Source organism: Octopus bimaculoides, chromosome 2, assembly GCF_001194135.2.
Source record: "Octopus bimaculoides isolate UCB-OBI-ISO-001 chromosome 2, ASM119413v2, whole genome shotgun sequence".
NCBI classification, from domain to species: domain Eukaryota; kingdom Metazoa; phylum Mollusca; class Cephalopoda; order Octopoda; family Octopodidae; genus Octopus; species Octopus bimaculoides.
Window position 1 is genome coordinate 83566124 of NC_068982.1, and position 14359 is coordinate 83580482.

The 14359-nt window shown below is 37.3% G+C and overlaps 1 protein-coding gene across 1 annotated transcript in view; it reads right to left on the minus strand.

Moving 5' to 3' along the window:
- Nucleotides 1-14359, minus strand: part of LOC106872534 (cdc42-interacting protein 4 homolog) — a 197327-nt gene that overhangs the window by 168739 nt on the left and 14229 nt on the right. Inside the window, exons 2-3 of the mRNA XM_052965856.1 lie at nt 8836-8898; nt 8349-8453 (exon numbers count right to left, since the gene is read on the minus strand). Coding sequence (XP_052821816.1) covers nt 8349-8453; nt 8836-8898 — 168 coding nt within the window. The remainder of the gene's footprint in view (nt 1-8348; nt 8454-8835; nt 8899-14359) is intronic.

The window sequence follows — 14359 nt, forward strand, 5'->3', positions numbered from 1 at the left end:
AGTTTAGTGTTCAATGAAGATGTTGGCATGGGTGCCAGTCTACAAATTTAGTTCGATTTTGATCTCGATTTCACTTGCCTCAACAGGTCTTCGCAAGTGGAGTTCAGTGTCCAAAGAAGGAATGTTACGCATAAGTGGGCTGGTTACATCCCTGGCAGAGGACTTGGATTTTGGTCTCACTTGGTTTGCTGGGTCTTCTAACGCACAGCATATTTCCAAGGGTCTTGGTCAGTAGTCATTGCCTCGGTTAGGCCTAAAGTCCGGAGGTCAAGCTTCACCATCTCATCCCAGGTCTTCCTGGGCCTGCCTCTTCCACAGGTTCCCTCAACTGCTAGGGTGTAGCACTTTTTCACATAGCTATCCTCATCCATTCTCGCCACATGTCCATACCAGTGCAATTGTCTCTCTTGTACACCACAACTGATGCTTCTTATGTTCAGCTTTTCTCTCAAGATACTTACACTCTGTCGGGAATGCACACTGACATTACTCATCCATCGGAGCATACTGGCTTCATTCCTTGCGAGCTTACACATGTCCTCAGCAGTCACAGCCCATGTTTCACTGCCATGTAGCATGGCTGTTCGTATACATGCGTCATACAGTCATCCTTTTACTCTGAGCGAGAGGCCCTTTGTCGCCAGTAGACGTAAGAGCTCTCTAAACTTTGCCCAAGCTATTCTAGCAGCTACACTTTCAGCGCACCCACCCCCACTACTAACCTTGTCACCCAGATAGCAGAAGCTATCAACTACCTCTAGTTTTTCTCCCTAGAATGAGACAGAAGTTGTTTTCTGCACATTTTCAGTGTTTATTGCACCTGAACATCTGCCACATACAAAAACTAACTTCCTAGTTAACCTTCCTTTGATATTGCTGCACCTCTTATGTGTCCATAGCTTGCACTGGGTACATCTTATAGAGTTTCTACCAACAACTTTTTTACAGATCGAGCAGGGCCGTCTACCTGAAGAGGTCTGTGTTTTGTCTACCTTCCTACTTATTAGAACTTTGGTTTTAGCTAAGTTGACTCTAAGGCCCTTCGATTCTAGTCCCTGCTTCCACACCTGAAACTTATCCCCTAGTTCTGATAGTGATTCAGCAATTAGTGCAAGGTCATCAGCATAGAGGAGCTCCCAGGGGCATCCTGTCTTGAATTCCTCTGTTATTGCCTGGAGGACTATGATAAATAGGAGGGGGCTGAGGACAGAACCTTGGTGGACCCCTATCTCTACCTGGAATTCTTCACTGTACTCATTGCCAACCCTCACCTTACTGACAACGTCTCTGTACATCGCTCCCACAGCTCTCACTAACCATTCTTCTATCCCTAGTTTCCTCATTGACCAACAGATAAGGGATCGGGGGACCCTGTCAAAGGCTTTCTCCATGTCAACGAAAGCCAGGTACAGTAGTTTATCCTTGGCTAGGTATTTCTCCTGCAGTTGTCTTACCAGAAATATGGCAACAGTGGTGCTTTTACCTGGCATGAACCCAAACTGCATCTCATCTAAATTGATTCGCTCCCTAATTAGTTGGGCTATGACCGTCTCCGTAACTTTCATAACCATAGCTTGATACCTTTGTAATTATTTGTATCTAAAGCTTCACCTTTACCTTTGTAACAGTTGACTACGGTGCTGCTACACCAGTGATTGGGTATGACTCCTTCGTGTATCACCTGGTTAACAATATGGGTGACTGGGCTATAGCCGACACTGCCAGATATTTTGAGCATCTCTGCAGTGATTCCTGATGGGCCAGGGGCTTTCCCTGTCTTCATACTCATAATTGCTTTATCTACCATGGAACTGTCAACTCGGATAGCTGGTCCCTCTGTTGGGACGACATTTGGCAGACTCTCTTTCTCCCATTCATTCTCTTTATTGAGCAATCTTTCATAGTGGCGTCTCCAAACCTCTTTCTTTGCAGCCTCATTTAGAGCAAGCGTACCATCATCCATGCGAACACATTTCTCACCCACGACATCACGATTCTCTTCCACACACTGTCTTGCAACACGAAATACTTCAAGTCTTTGGTCCTCACGGCGCAGAACATTTGCAAATTTTTTCTTATTTGCTTCCTCTCTGGCTAGATAAACCTGTCTCCTAGCAGTCTGATACACTTCCCTGCTACCCCCATTCTTCCAGTCCTTCCAAGCCTGTTTCTTTTGTCTAATAACCCTGTCAACCACACTGTTCCACCACCAAGTTACTTTGGGTCGAGAGGGGACTTTACACCAGCCACAGATCTGGTCGGTGGCATTCAGCAGGTTGTCCCGTAGGAAACTCCAGTTATCTTCCATGTTGTATGATGCTATACCTCCTTCTATTTTGTCAAATGCTTCAAGTAGTATGTCTCTAAATCTCTGTCCGTTTGCAGGATCTTTAAGCTTCCAAACCCTTCTCCTCCAAGTTGGTCTACTTTGTAATTATTGATTTCAATTAATGATTTCTATTCGTGGAAGACCACATCCACTATGGCAACCGTAGGCTTTTTTCTTTTACCATAAACACTGTGTTTGATATCAAGCAGTTGCCTTGATTGTGGAACTACTGGAGTCCTGATGTAAGGTATAGTAATTTATACATCTCTAGTATTATGTCAAAAACAATGTATTTGAAAATATCTCAATATTCACATTTATCTGATTCTGCTAATGTCCCCGGCATCAAACTACAATCCCCTGTATAAAGTGTGTCCAATTAATAATTTACTTTCTGATAAGTATAAAACTATGTATCTGTCTCAGAAAAATCTCAGTGTAGATGAAGTCATGATAGGTTATAAGTGTGGGGTACATTTTTGACAATACATGCCTGCTAAACCCACTAAATGGGGCATCAAGGTATGGAAAGTCTGTGAATCAGACACAGGGTATTGTACAAACTTTGAGGTCTATATGGGGAAAAATTATAAAGGAGACAGACCAAATGGATTGGGGTATGATGTTGTATATTCTCTATCTGAACCTTTTCACCATCAACACTGACACCTGTATTTTGATTGTTTTTTTTCTTTTTCAGTGGCTTTGGCAGAACATCCTGCCTGTGATAAATAATTGCAATGGGCTACAACATGAGATAAAAACAACAAAGTAAAAAGAGGGGACATTCTTTAGACGCAAAAAGAAAATTTACTAATCACAGTATACAAGGACAAAAGACAAATTTTATTTCTGTCTACCAATGAACAACCTGGTGTTAGTGCTGAGGGGAAACATGCAATAAATATTTCCTACAATAAATATATGGGTGATGTTGATAAATCCAACTAGTACTGGGTATACTATCCAGTTGAACAACCTGGAAAGAAATGGAGGAGGTACATTTTGTGGTTTTTAGTGAATTTAACTATTGTTAATTCATATATTGTTTATGTGAAAAGCCACAAGGTACCTCCACCACCAAAGAACTATTGCATATGAAATTTTGGGTTGACGTCGCATCTCAGTTACGTGAGGGTTTTTCTTCCAGAAAACACAGAAGTGTGAGAAAAGCAAAATTAACTGAGGTGGATGTCAACAGAAAATATTAACTTTCATAAAGTGGAAAAAAATAAATGGAAGAAAGAAAGTTTATAGACTGTGTTCATTGAAAAAAAGAGAAACCACAAAAGGATATCAGGTTGAAACTGCATATATGTGTTCATTTTGCAAAGTGCCCTTGTGTAAAGGGTGCTTTGGATAATTCCATGACAGAAATGTGGCATAATTATATTTTCTAATTTGATAGAAATATAATTATGTATTCCTTTAATTTTATAACAAATATGTGAAGGTGAGAAATACATATTAATTTTCAGTATATTACACACCTGTAATTCACTTTTGTCTCAGCTGTTAATGAGTTGTGTTATTAGATGCACTCTATCATGTAAATCTACTCACTAAATCGTATAAGAGTACATAGCCAATGGTATATTGACTAGTAAAAGAGTTTTATACTTTATCTTCGATGAAAATGTTTGAATGAAATATAGAAAAAGAATAAAATCTTGTACTGATTATACCTGCATTTAAATTAATTCAAATTAATGTACCTCATCTTGAATGGCAAAGTTGTTGGTGGTTGACATCTAGGATAATTTTAGTAATAAATCAAACAGGTAGGATACATTAAGAGTTTCAATTTTAGTGCTTATCCATAAAGTTATTGCTTATATACCTATTAATTAAATTTACCTGTCCATAAAGTCAAATTTAATCAAAATGATCAAAATTAATTCAATATAGATGTTTATGAATTTTCATCTAACAAGCAAGAATCCTTTCATAGGAAAGTGATGAAAATGTGCATGAAAATGTACCATTCAAGACATTAGAGCAACATGGCTGAACATTACAACATCAACTATTATTCCTGATTTCACTGAAATTACTGGTTCACAACACAATCTATCTTGAATTATCTATTCTGGTTTTTGCCTCAAATGTCCTTCCAAAACCTTTGCATAAGAAACAAATCAATTTGCCCAACAAGTTATTACTACTCATGGAAGATCTGAGCTTTTTGCCATAAATGTAATGTTTGGTATAAAGCAATTTCCAAGACTGCGGGAACCCAAATATAAGATATAGTATCCTTTCATATCAAGTACTATGCCAAAAAACAAGTATTTGAAAGTAAATCAGTATTTACACCTGAGTGATTTTTGCAATGACCTCAGCAGAAATGAACCGAACTATGACCTTCTATTCAAAGTACACCCAATACTTGCTATCTGGAAAAAATACAGACTGTATAATTGCCAGGAAAAAAAGCCTCGGTGTTGATGAAGCAATGATTATTTAAACTGAGAAAAAAATATAATGGAAATAGAATAGACTGGGGTATGATGTTGTATGGTCTCTGAGTCGTTTCACCATCAATACAGGCATCTTTATATTCGTCCTTTTTTTTCTTCAGTGGTTTTGGCAGAATGTCTTGCTCTTGTAAACACCTATACCTGCAGTACAATAATGGACAATTGCAAAGGACTACTCCAAGAAATAAAAACTACTAAATCTCAAAATGCAAAAGAATATGTGCTAGCCACCTTGGAGAAGAACAGATGGTAATTTTATTCTTGTCTACCAGTCATCAGCTAGGTGTTGGCACTGAAGGTAAACTCATTATAATAATCTTATAAAATAAGCACATCCATGACATTGATAAAAATGACCAGTATCATGCATACTATCCTGTTGGATGTCCTGGAAAGAAAAGGTGGAGATATATTTTGTGGTATTAGTAAATTTAATTGTCAATTCTTATATCATGAAAATGAAAAGCCACATGGTATTGCCACCACCAAAGGACTACTGCCATATGAAGTTTTATGTTGACATTGTATCATGGTTACATGGGGGCTTCTCTTTGTGAAAGCACAAAGCTGAGAAGAAAAGCAAAATTAACCAAGTTGGATGCCAGCAGATGAAATATTGACTTCTATCAGAGTGAAAAATAAATGGTAGGAAAAGTGAGAAGAATGTGCTCATTGCAAGAATAGAATTAAAGAAAAAAACTTCAAATGTGTATCAAGTTGAAACCTCTTTTATATGTTCCTTGTGTAAAATGCCATTGTGTAAAGGGTGCTTTGGACAATTTCATGACATACCTAAGACATAGTATTTTCTAGTTTGACAAAAATACAATTATTATATATCCCTTGTATATTAATATGAATAATGTGTGAAAATATATATTAATTTTCAATATGTTATCTATATTTACCTGTGTCTCATTTGTTAATGAATTTTTTTGTTGGACACATTGTTATATAAATATATTTAATTGTTTAAGGGTACATTAGTCAATAGTATATTAACTAGTGTAGAGTTTTAGATTTTATTTTTAACGAAAATGTTTGAACAACATATAAAAAAAAAAGAATAAAATGTTATACTGACTCTACCTATATTTTGATTTAAATTAATGTACCTACTTCTGAAAAGTTGCAAAATTGTTGGAGGTCAACATCTGGGACAATTTTACTAACAAAACAAACAAGTAGGATACATAGACTGAGTGCTTTTTACAGGACATCATCACCAATAATGTCTGTTTCGGCATGATTTTTACAGCTGGATGCCCTTCCTGATGCCAACCACTTTACAGAGTGATCTGGGTGCTTTTTACATGGCACCAACACTGGCGAGGTTTGCTTTGGCATGGTTTCTATAGCTGGATGTCCTTCCAAATGCTAACCCCTTTACAATGTGGACTGGATGCTTTTTATTGGCACCAGCAAGTAGGAAGGAAGAAAAGACTCTGCAGCCAACAAGGAAATGACTGTACTTAAAGTTCTGATAAGGATTAAGTAGCAACTCCATATGGTGCATAGTGTCAGCCATGGGTGCACAAGAGGTGTATTGGAATCACAAGCAGGCTGACATTGAATAAAGACTTTGTATGTGGCAGATGTACAAGAGTAGCTTGTAGTGAAAGTACTAGTAAAATAAATTAATGCTTAGAAAGTTCATTAGAAAGCAGCTGATAGTTTCCTTTATCTAGGCCAACTTATCAGCTATGGAACTGCATGCTGGTAAAGTGTGAAAATGTTCAGAGAGCTATTATCTCTGTTGGAAACAAGGGGATTCTCTCTCTCTCTGAGTGAAAGATAGACTGTATTAGGTTGTTTCACATGAAATGTCATATTTGAAAGGTAACAATAAAATGTTTCAGAAGTGTTAGAGAACTGATTTATTTAATCAAAGTATGATCCATGTTCATCTATGACATTTACCCAATGTTTCTCTGTCATATATTCCATCATTAAAAAAAAAATTCATCTTTTGCTGTGATAATCTGTCCGAATGCTTCAATTACCTCTTCTCTATTTAAGAATGTTTTATTGCTTATGAAAAGTTCAAAATGCTTAAATAAGTGATGATCAATAGGAGCGATATCAGGGGAATAGGGAGAATGTTGCAAAATCTCATAATTCGGGCTTTGCAACTTTTGGATCGTAGCTTGGAGTGTGAGGACAGACATTGTCATGAAGCAAAATTGGGCCATGTCTATTCACTAATCTGAGTTGCTTTTTCTTTTCAAATTCTCATTCATACAATCAATTTCCTGGCAATACGATGTTGCCGTTACTGTTTTTTCTTGTTGCAAAAATGAATAATGAATAACTTTCTTCGCAGACCACCATACAGAGACCATTAACTTTTTCGGGTGCAATGGTGGGTTTGGGTAGTGTTTAGATGACTCTCCTGCATCTAATCACTGTCCTGTTCTGCTGTTGTCAAAGAGTATCCATTTCTCATCACAAGTAGTGATTTGATGCAAAAATGGGCTTTTTCCAGCCAAGAAAGCAGTAAGGAGCACACTTCAAGGCGTTTGTTTTTTTTTAATCTCGTTCAGTTGATGTGGAACAAACCTATCTGTTTTCTTGACTTTTCCAAATTTTTACAGGTGTCCCAAAACAGTTGTGCGAGATGTTTGGAGTTCTGATGTAAGTTTTTGAACCTTTGTTCTTGGATTTTGTTCAACCAAAGCATTAAATCTATCATCAAATACCTGATTTTGGCCTACCCCTTTGTTTATTTTCAAGGCTATCATCTCCTGGAACCATCTCTGAACAATTCTGATGTCAACAAAACCATTACCAAAGGCCTGCTTGATATTGTGTACAGCTTCTGCGGCAGATTGATCCAGTTTGAACTCATACGAGGAAATCACTCAACATAGTTTCGTTGTTATCATTTTCATTAGTTTTGTGGGTACGAATTTTGTATACCAATATTGTTGGGAAAGAAAAAGAGTCAAGATTAAATGCATAGTATACATAATTGAGTTTTTAAATGACCGAAATAACAAGTAATTAAAAATGTGACATTACATGCGAAACAACCTAATATATTGTTTGTATGGGAGGTGGGCACTGAATTAAGGGGATGTGTAAAGATTGAAGAGGAATAAAGCAACCATGCTCTATTGAGTGTGTAATATCAATGAGCATGAACAATTTGGTACAGATAAACTGAGAGATAACCTGGGTATAAAAGGAATAAGTTGTTGTATGCAAGAAAGATGACTGCATTAGTATGGACATGTAATATGTATGGATGATGACAGATGGGTAAAGAAATGCAAAAAGATCTAAGTAGAAGAAAACTGTGAAAGACATGGGCAGAACTGGTGTATCTTAAAATGTTAAACATGACAAAGAAGATGACAAAGGAAGCACAAAAAGTGGTGAAACATTGTGTTAGAAAAGACTCATCTAACCCATTGAAAAGCAGATGTAAAAATGATGATGGTGATTTTATACATCATACACAATATTTAGTAAGAATATAAGAAAAATATTTACTATGATGAACAGTTATAAAACATTTATTAAGCTTATTCACTTACTTTTTCAACTTCAGCTCGAGACAAATTGATATCAGCATCTGCCTTTTTGTAGGCTTCAATAGCTTTTTCTGCTTCCCTATATGCTCTCTCATATTGTTTCTTTGTCTGAAAAATGCACATAAATCAGCAATAGATTTGTCTTTAATGTTAGTGGTAGTAAAAATGAAGAGAGTGATTATAGTAGTGGCAACAGCAGTGATTGAAATGCTTTATTTTTAAATTACATTATTTGATGTAATACTATTTAAAAAGAGAAATTCTATTAAAAACTACTGGTAAAGACTTACGAGGATTCTTCAATGTCAATATTTACAGACACATTTGTCCAACAAAATAGACTGTGAAATAAATTCAAAGCTGAATACAACGGATTTACAACAGTTTCTTTCATGCTAACATACAAATGATTTAATGCAACAGTACATTTAAAAATACACTGTATGTACTTTATCTTTGGATAGTTGATACAAGATTCTTCAAGAGTTACCTTGTCCAATTGCTGAGTTGACAAAATAAGGCTTTGCTGTACTTTTGTTCCTTCTTGTAAACCCTGGAATTTGCCAAAAAGTGAGAATGCTTATTGTTGCAAAAGAAAGGGAAAAGGTCAAGAGTGAAATGGAAAGAGAGACATGGAGAATCAAATACAAAATGAATGTTCAAATATTTTGTTCTTTTGAAAAATTACTTTGCCAAAAAATTATATTTCAAGTTTCTATGTATGAAGAAAATTTGGCTAATATTCAAATAAGTGTCAGAATTATATGTACTGACATTATGGAATGCTTTATGTTATATACTTACCATACCAAATGAAAGTAACACTAACAACAACAGTTTTATAATATGGCCAAAAACAAAGCTATAAACCCATGATTGCATTTTGGGGTCAAATGAGCCAGGAAAAGGAAGCTCATGAAAATACAGATGTCGAGTTTAGTGTTAAATAAAAATTTACAATACATAATTAAACTACTTAAAACAAAGCAATTGCAGATACTGTTTGTGGCAAGAACAGGTGTGAAATTTTAGAAGAGCAGAGTTACAGGAAAAGAAACAAAATGAAGGTGCTGGTCAATAGGCAAATTAATACCAGTGTGGAAAATGGTTAAAAAATTTACTTTCCAATCATGGGGTCCTTGGTTTTTATTCTGCTATGTAGTATCTTAGGCAAGTGTCATTTTCTAAAGCTATGAGTCAACCCATACCTTGTGAGTGAAATTAGGTAGACTAAAACTGTGGAAAAGTCTATCAGATGCTTTACATTTATAATTCAGAGATCTAGGTTTGTCAAACTGTCACACTGATTCTGCTTGAGAATTACATGAAGGATACAAGTCTCTGTGAAACATTTGGCCACTTACAGGCTAATTCAATGAGTGTGGTAGTTTAGTTGATTGAACAACTGAATGCTCATGGTCACTTATACTAACCTAGATCCAACTAATATTTAATCAAGTAAATGTTTACTTCTAACAGCAGTCCAGAACACTAATTCTTATGTAGCTTTAGTCATTCCTGATACGGAATATCAAATGTGCAAACTACTAACTATGTTAAAACTCCAAATGTAGTGGTGCCACTAAGTTGAGAAACCTGTTGAAGATTTCAAAATACCCTGGTTTACTGTATGGAGCACAGTGTGAAAGTCTGAGTTCAGTTTGATTTCTATATTTATCTCTAGAGGTGCATATTCAGTTATTGATGCTGCTGTTGCTTTTAAGTAATATCTTCCTTTTGTGTTTATCTTAAGTTTATTTGTAAGGACGGTATTGTTGTTTAACATCAAACAGACCTATGAACAAAAGTATTCTAACTGTCTATCTGTTATATCACCCAACAGATTGTGAAGTACATTATCCATTGTATCCTTCCTTTTCAAGATATAGGAGGTAATTTGAAAGAAATTTGGCTGCTAGACCTGGTTGAGGAAATGTGTAAAAATAATCCTTGGTAGTATTGTGGTGTGATATGTATGGTTGTTTGGTATAGTACCGAACATGCAGTTTCAGAGATTGTGTAGGTCAGGGATTACTGTAACAACAGACTTCCTCTACTATTTAAAGAAAAAAAATAAATAAAATATTCAAGTTGTTGTTCAGCCCTGATGGTTGAGCAGATTTATAATCAAAGTATGCCAGCCATGACTATCCTGTCTTTTTCCTATATGCAGGGAACCTAGGACCATTTGTCCTTTACTAAAATGGTAGATTATCATTTGAGGGAGACTCTGCTATTTCTAGCAGACTAACAAACCATATAGAGGCCACTATATTAGCTTGTATTGAGGTTTCCTTGTTGGCTCATAGATTCTAGTGATTCAAGAAGAGCACTAGCCTTACATCATATTATCAGGCCCAGCATAAATGATATATAACCTTCAAACACACAAAAGTCTAGTCTACACAATAAAATCCTTTAATTTCAGAGATGACTATAGGAACAGTAATATACGCATCTTGTTATTTTAAAGTGTTACAGGTTAAATATCTCTTGCAGAGGTACACTGCCACCCCACCTTCCATGTCAGCAAGTGGTGGATGTTTCAACAACATATCAAATTCCAATGTCTCAGTTTTGGCAAAATTTTAATGACTGGATGCACTTCCTAATGCCAACTATTTTACAGAGCATATTAAATACATTTTTTTTTTTTTTGTGGCACTAACACTATAAAAATTAGAAAATTACTATTTATAAATCTCACAACAAGAGATATTCAGCAACAGTACTTTGGAGTAAAGATTATTTGCCAACATAACATGGCAGTCCTGCTTTAGGATGAATGTTGCTGTAATTTAGCCCCAGGAGACATCGTCTCCAGCTGGCTATACGACACGATCTGTGTCCTTATATTTTTGAACAAGGGAATCTAGAGGTCAAATCTGGTCAGTTTGAACATGAAATATGTAGAATATTTCCGCCTGATGTGGCTGGTTTAAATACTAAATAATTAAGAGTAAGGACCTTAGTGTGGATTTAGAAAGCATGAATTCATCAGTATTTCAGTCTAGTCAACTAATTTTCCACTACAATCATTTCTGTAATAACAATTAATTGTTGCTTGCCTTTCAGTTGGCCTTATAGCAGTGGACTTGAGAGAAAAACGTTTGAACTATGACCATCTTATTTTTCCCCATCTTTTTTCTGAATAGTAGAATGTAATATGTAATTTGTGGGTTATTCGCTGCTATGTCTAGCAAGTTGAGCAACCAAGTTGGTTGGCAGGGAAAACAAGAAGTAGTTGAAAGACATGAAGACAATATCAGGGGAGTTGCAGCACAGGTTGGTGGTTGCTGAGTTGGATAAGAAGAAAACCAAAAAGTGTGTGAGAAAGGGAACAGTTGAGAGGAGAAACATGTGGAAACTGCAGGAAGAAGAAACAAGAGCAAGGTTTGAGGAGAGAGTTAAGGTGTTGGTAAGCATTGATGCCCCAGATCTGTGGAAGTCTTTTAAAGAAGGGGTACTAAAGCATGTGATGAAGTGTGTGGAAGGACAAAAGGTAGGAGAGATCAAGGAAATACATAGTGGTGGAACGAGGAGGTAAGGGATGTGATAGCGAGGAAGAAGGAAGCGCATAAAGCTTTATGTAATAATAAGACTGAGCAAATGAAAGCCAGGTATAATAACACGAAGAATCATACAAAGATGGTGGTTGCGAGATGTATGGGGAAGGAGGCTCAGGATAAGTTGAGCGGGCTTGATGAGAACCCAGATACAGTGTTTAGGTTTATTAAATCAATGCAAAAATATGGAAGATATGTTGAGGGAGGAAGATGCATGAGGGGGAGTGAATGAAGGTTGAATTTTAGTGAGAAGGACAGGGGAAGAGATTGGAAGAAGCATATGAAGGGAATTATGAATGAGGAGAATGAATGGGATTGGAGGGTGGAAACTGCTGTAGTGGAGGGGTCAGTGGAGAGGGTTAATTGGGAAGAAGTAGTAGAGGCAATGAAGGAAATGAAAACAGGAAGGCAGCTAAACCATCAGAAGTAAGTGTGGAAATGATAACTGCAAGTGTGGAGATAGGGATTGTTGTGATGATGGAGCTCTGCCAGAGTGTGCTGGATGGAAGAGGAATGCCAGATGATTGGACACTAAGGGGAAGGGGGATGCGATGAGTTGTGGGGTTATAGGGGAGTGAATTTATGCAATGAAGACAGTGGAAAGAGTATTGGAGAGGAGAATTCGGAAGGGGGTGGATGTGGATGAGATGCAATTTGGTTTTATGCAAGGAAGGGGACAATAGATGCAGTGGTCATTGTAAGGAGATTGCAAGAGGAATACCGAGATAAGGAGGAGTTGTACATATGCTTCATTGATCTGGAGAAGGCATTTGATAGGGTTCCAAGGAAGGTGATTGAGTGGGCATTGAGGAAGAGAAGTGTACTAGAGGTAATAGTGAGGGCAGTGATGAGTTTCTATGAGGAGGTAAAGACAAGAGTTAGAATTGGTTCAGAGCTGTTGGAGGAGTTTGCAGTGAAAGTTGGTGTGCATCAGGTATCTGTGTTGTCACCGTTGTTGTTTGCAATAGTGGTTGATGTGGTGATGGAGAGTGCAAGAGAGGGATTGATAATGGAGGTACTGTATGCGGATGACCTTGTTCTGATGAGTGAGACGATAGAGGGATTGAGGGAGAAGTTTTGGAAATGGAAGGAGGCGTTTGAAAGCAAGGGTTTGAAGGTAAACCTTGGGATGACAAAGGTGATGGTGAGCGGGATGGAAGGAGAAGTGTTAGTGAGTAAGGTGGATTCATGTAGTGTACCTGGGAGGAGGGTAATGGCAAATGTGGTGTTGTGTATGAGATGTGAGAAATGGATTCATAGTAGATGTACAAAAAAGTAGAAGGTGACCCCAAGACTGGCAAGAGAGTTTGTTTGTGGAAGATGTGAGAAAGGAGCTGGAGAGTGGACAGAACCAGTGGGAATGCTATGTGATGAGGGTTTTGTTATTTGGGAGATAGGGTGGATGTGAAGCAGCTGTGACAGCAAGAGTGATGTGGAGCGTTGTTATATGAGAAAAGGTTCTCATTAACGATGAAGAGAAAGGTCTGTAAGAGTTGTGTGAGAGCTGCAATGCTGTATGGGGGTGAGACATGGCGTCTGAGGGAGACAGAAATGGTAATTTTGAAGACTAAGAGAGCAATGGTGAGTGAAATATGTGGGGTGAAGTTGTTTGATAAGAGGAGAACTGAAGATTTGATGGGAATGCTGGGGTTGGAAGAATTGGTGGAATGGTTGGCAAGGGTGAATGGAGTGAGGTGGTATGGGCAGGTGTTGAGGAGGGATGAAGTGCATGGGTAACTGTGTTTGAGGTAAATGGAGGGTGATTGTGTTTGAGGTAAATGGAGTGCGAAAGCAAGGCAGACCAAGGAAAAGATTGAGGAGATTAGGAGGGTTGGTTTGAAAAAGGAGGATGCCCAAAACCAGGTAAGAGGTGAGATGGTGTGAGGGCGGTTGCTATGGCATTGGGGTATATCTGGCCACCCCCATTAATGGGGACAAAACCCGGATTTAAAACACTGGATGATGATTATTTCCGTGCTGGCATGGGTTAGACAATGTGACTGGAACTGTCTATCCCAAGCTAGCATGGAAAGTGGATGTTAAATGATGATCATGATAAATATTGATAATAGATTTAATGTTTGGTACAACTGACAAACACATGTACCACAAAATTACTACCTTCAACATTTCAGGATGGAAGGCCAGAATGTAATAATACTTTCAAATCGTTTAGAGCAATTCACATAAAAATTGCACTTTAAAATAGTGTTTAGCAAGAGTTGTGTAATTGAAAATAAATACCCTGGGTAAATATTTACAATTAATACCATGAAAACTTCCCATTCAAAGAAAAATTAGCTGAATCGTCTCAAAACTTTCACTGTATAATTGTCATAAATATTCACGCTTTCAACTATACACCATGCCCAGAAAAAGAAAGGGCAACATCCTGTCCTGGAAAAAATTCCCCATTCACAAAAGTTTGCTGAGCAAAGACAACAGATG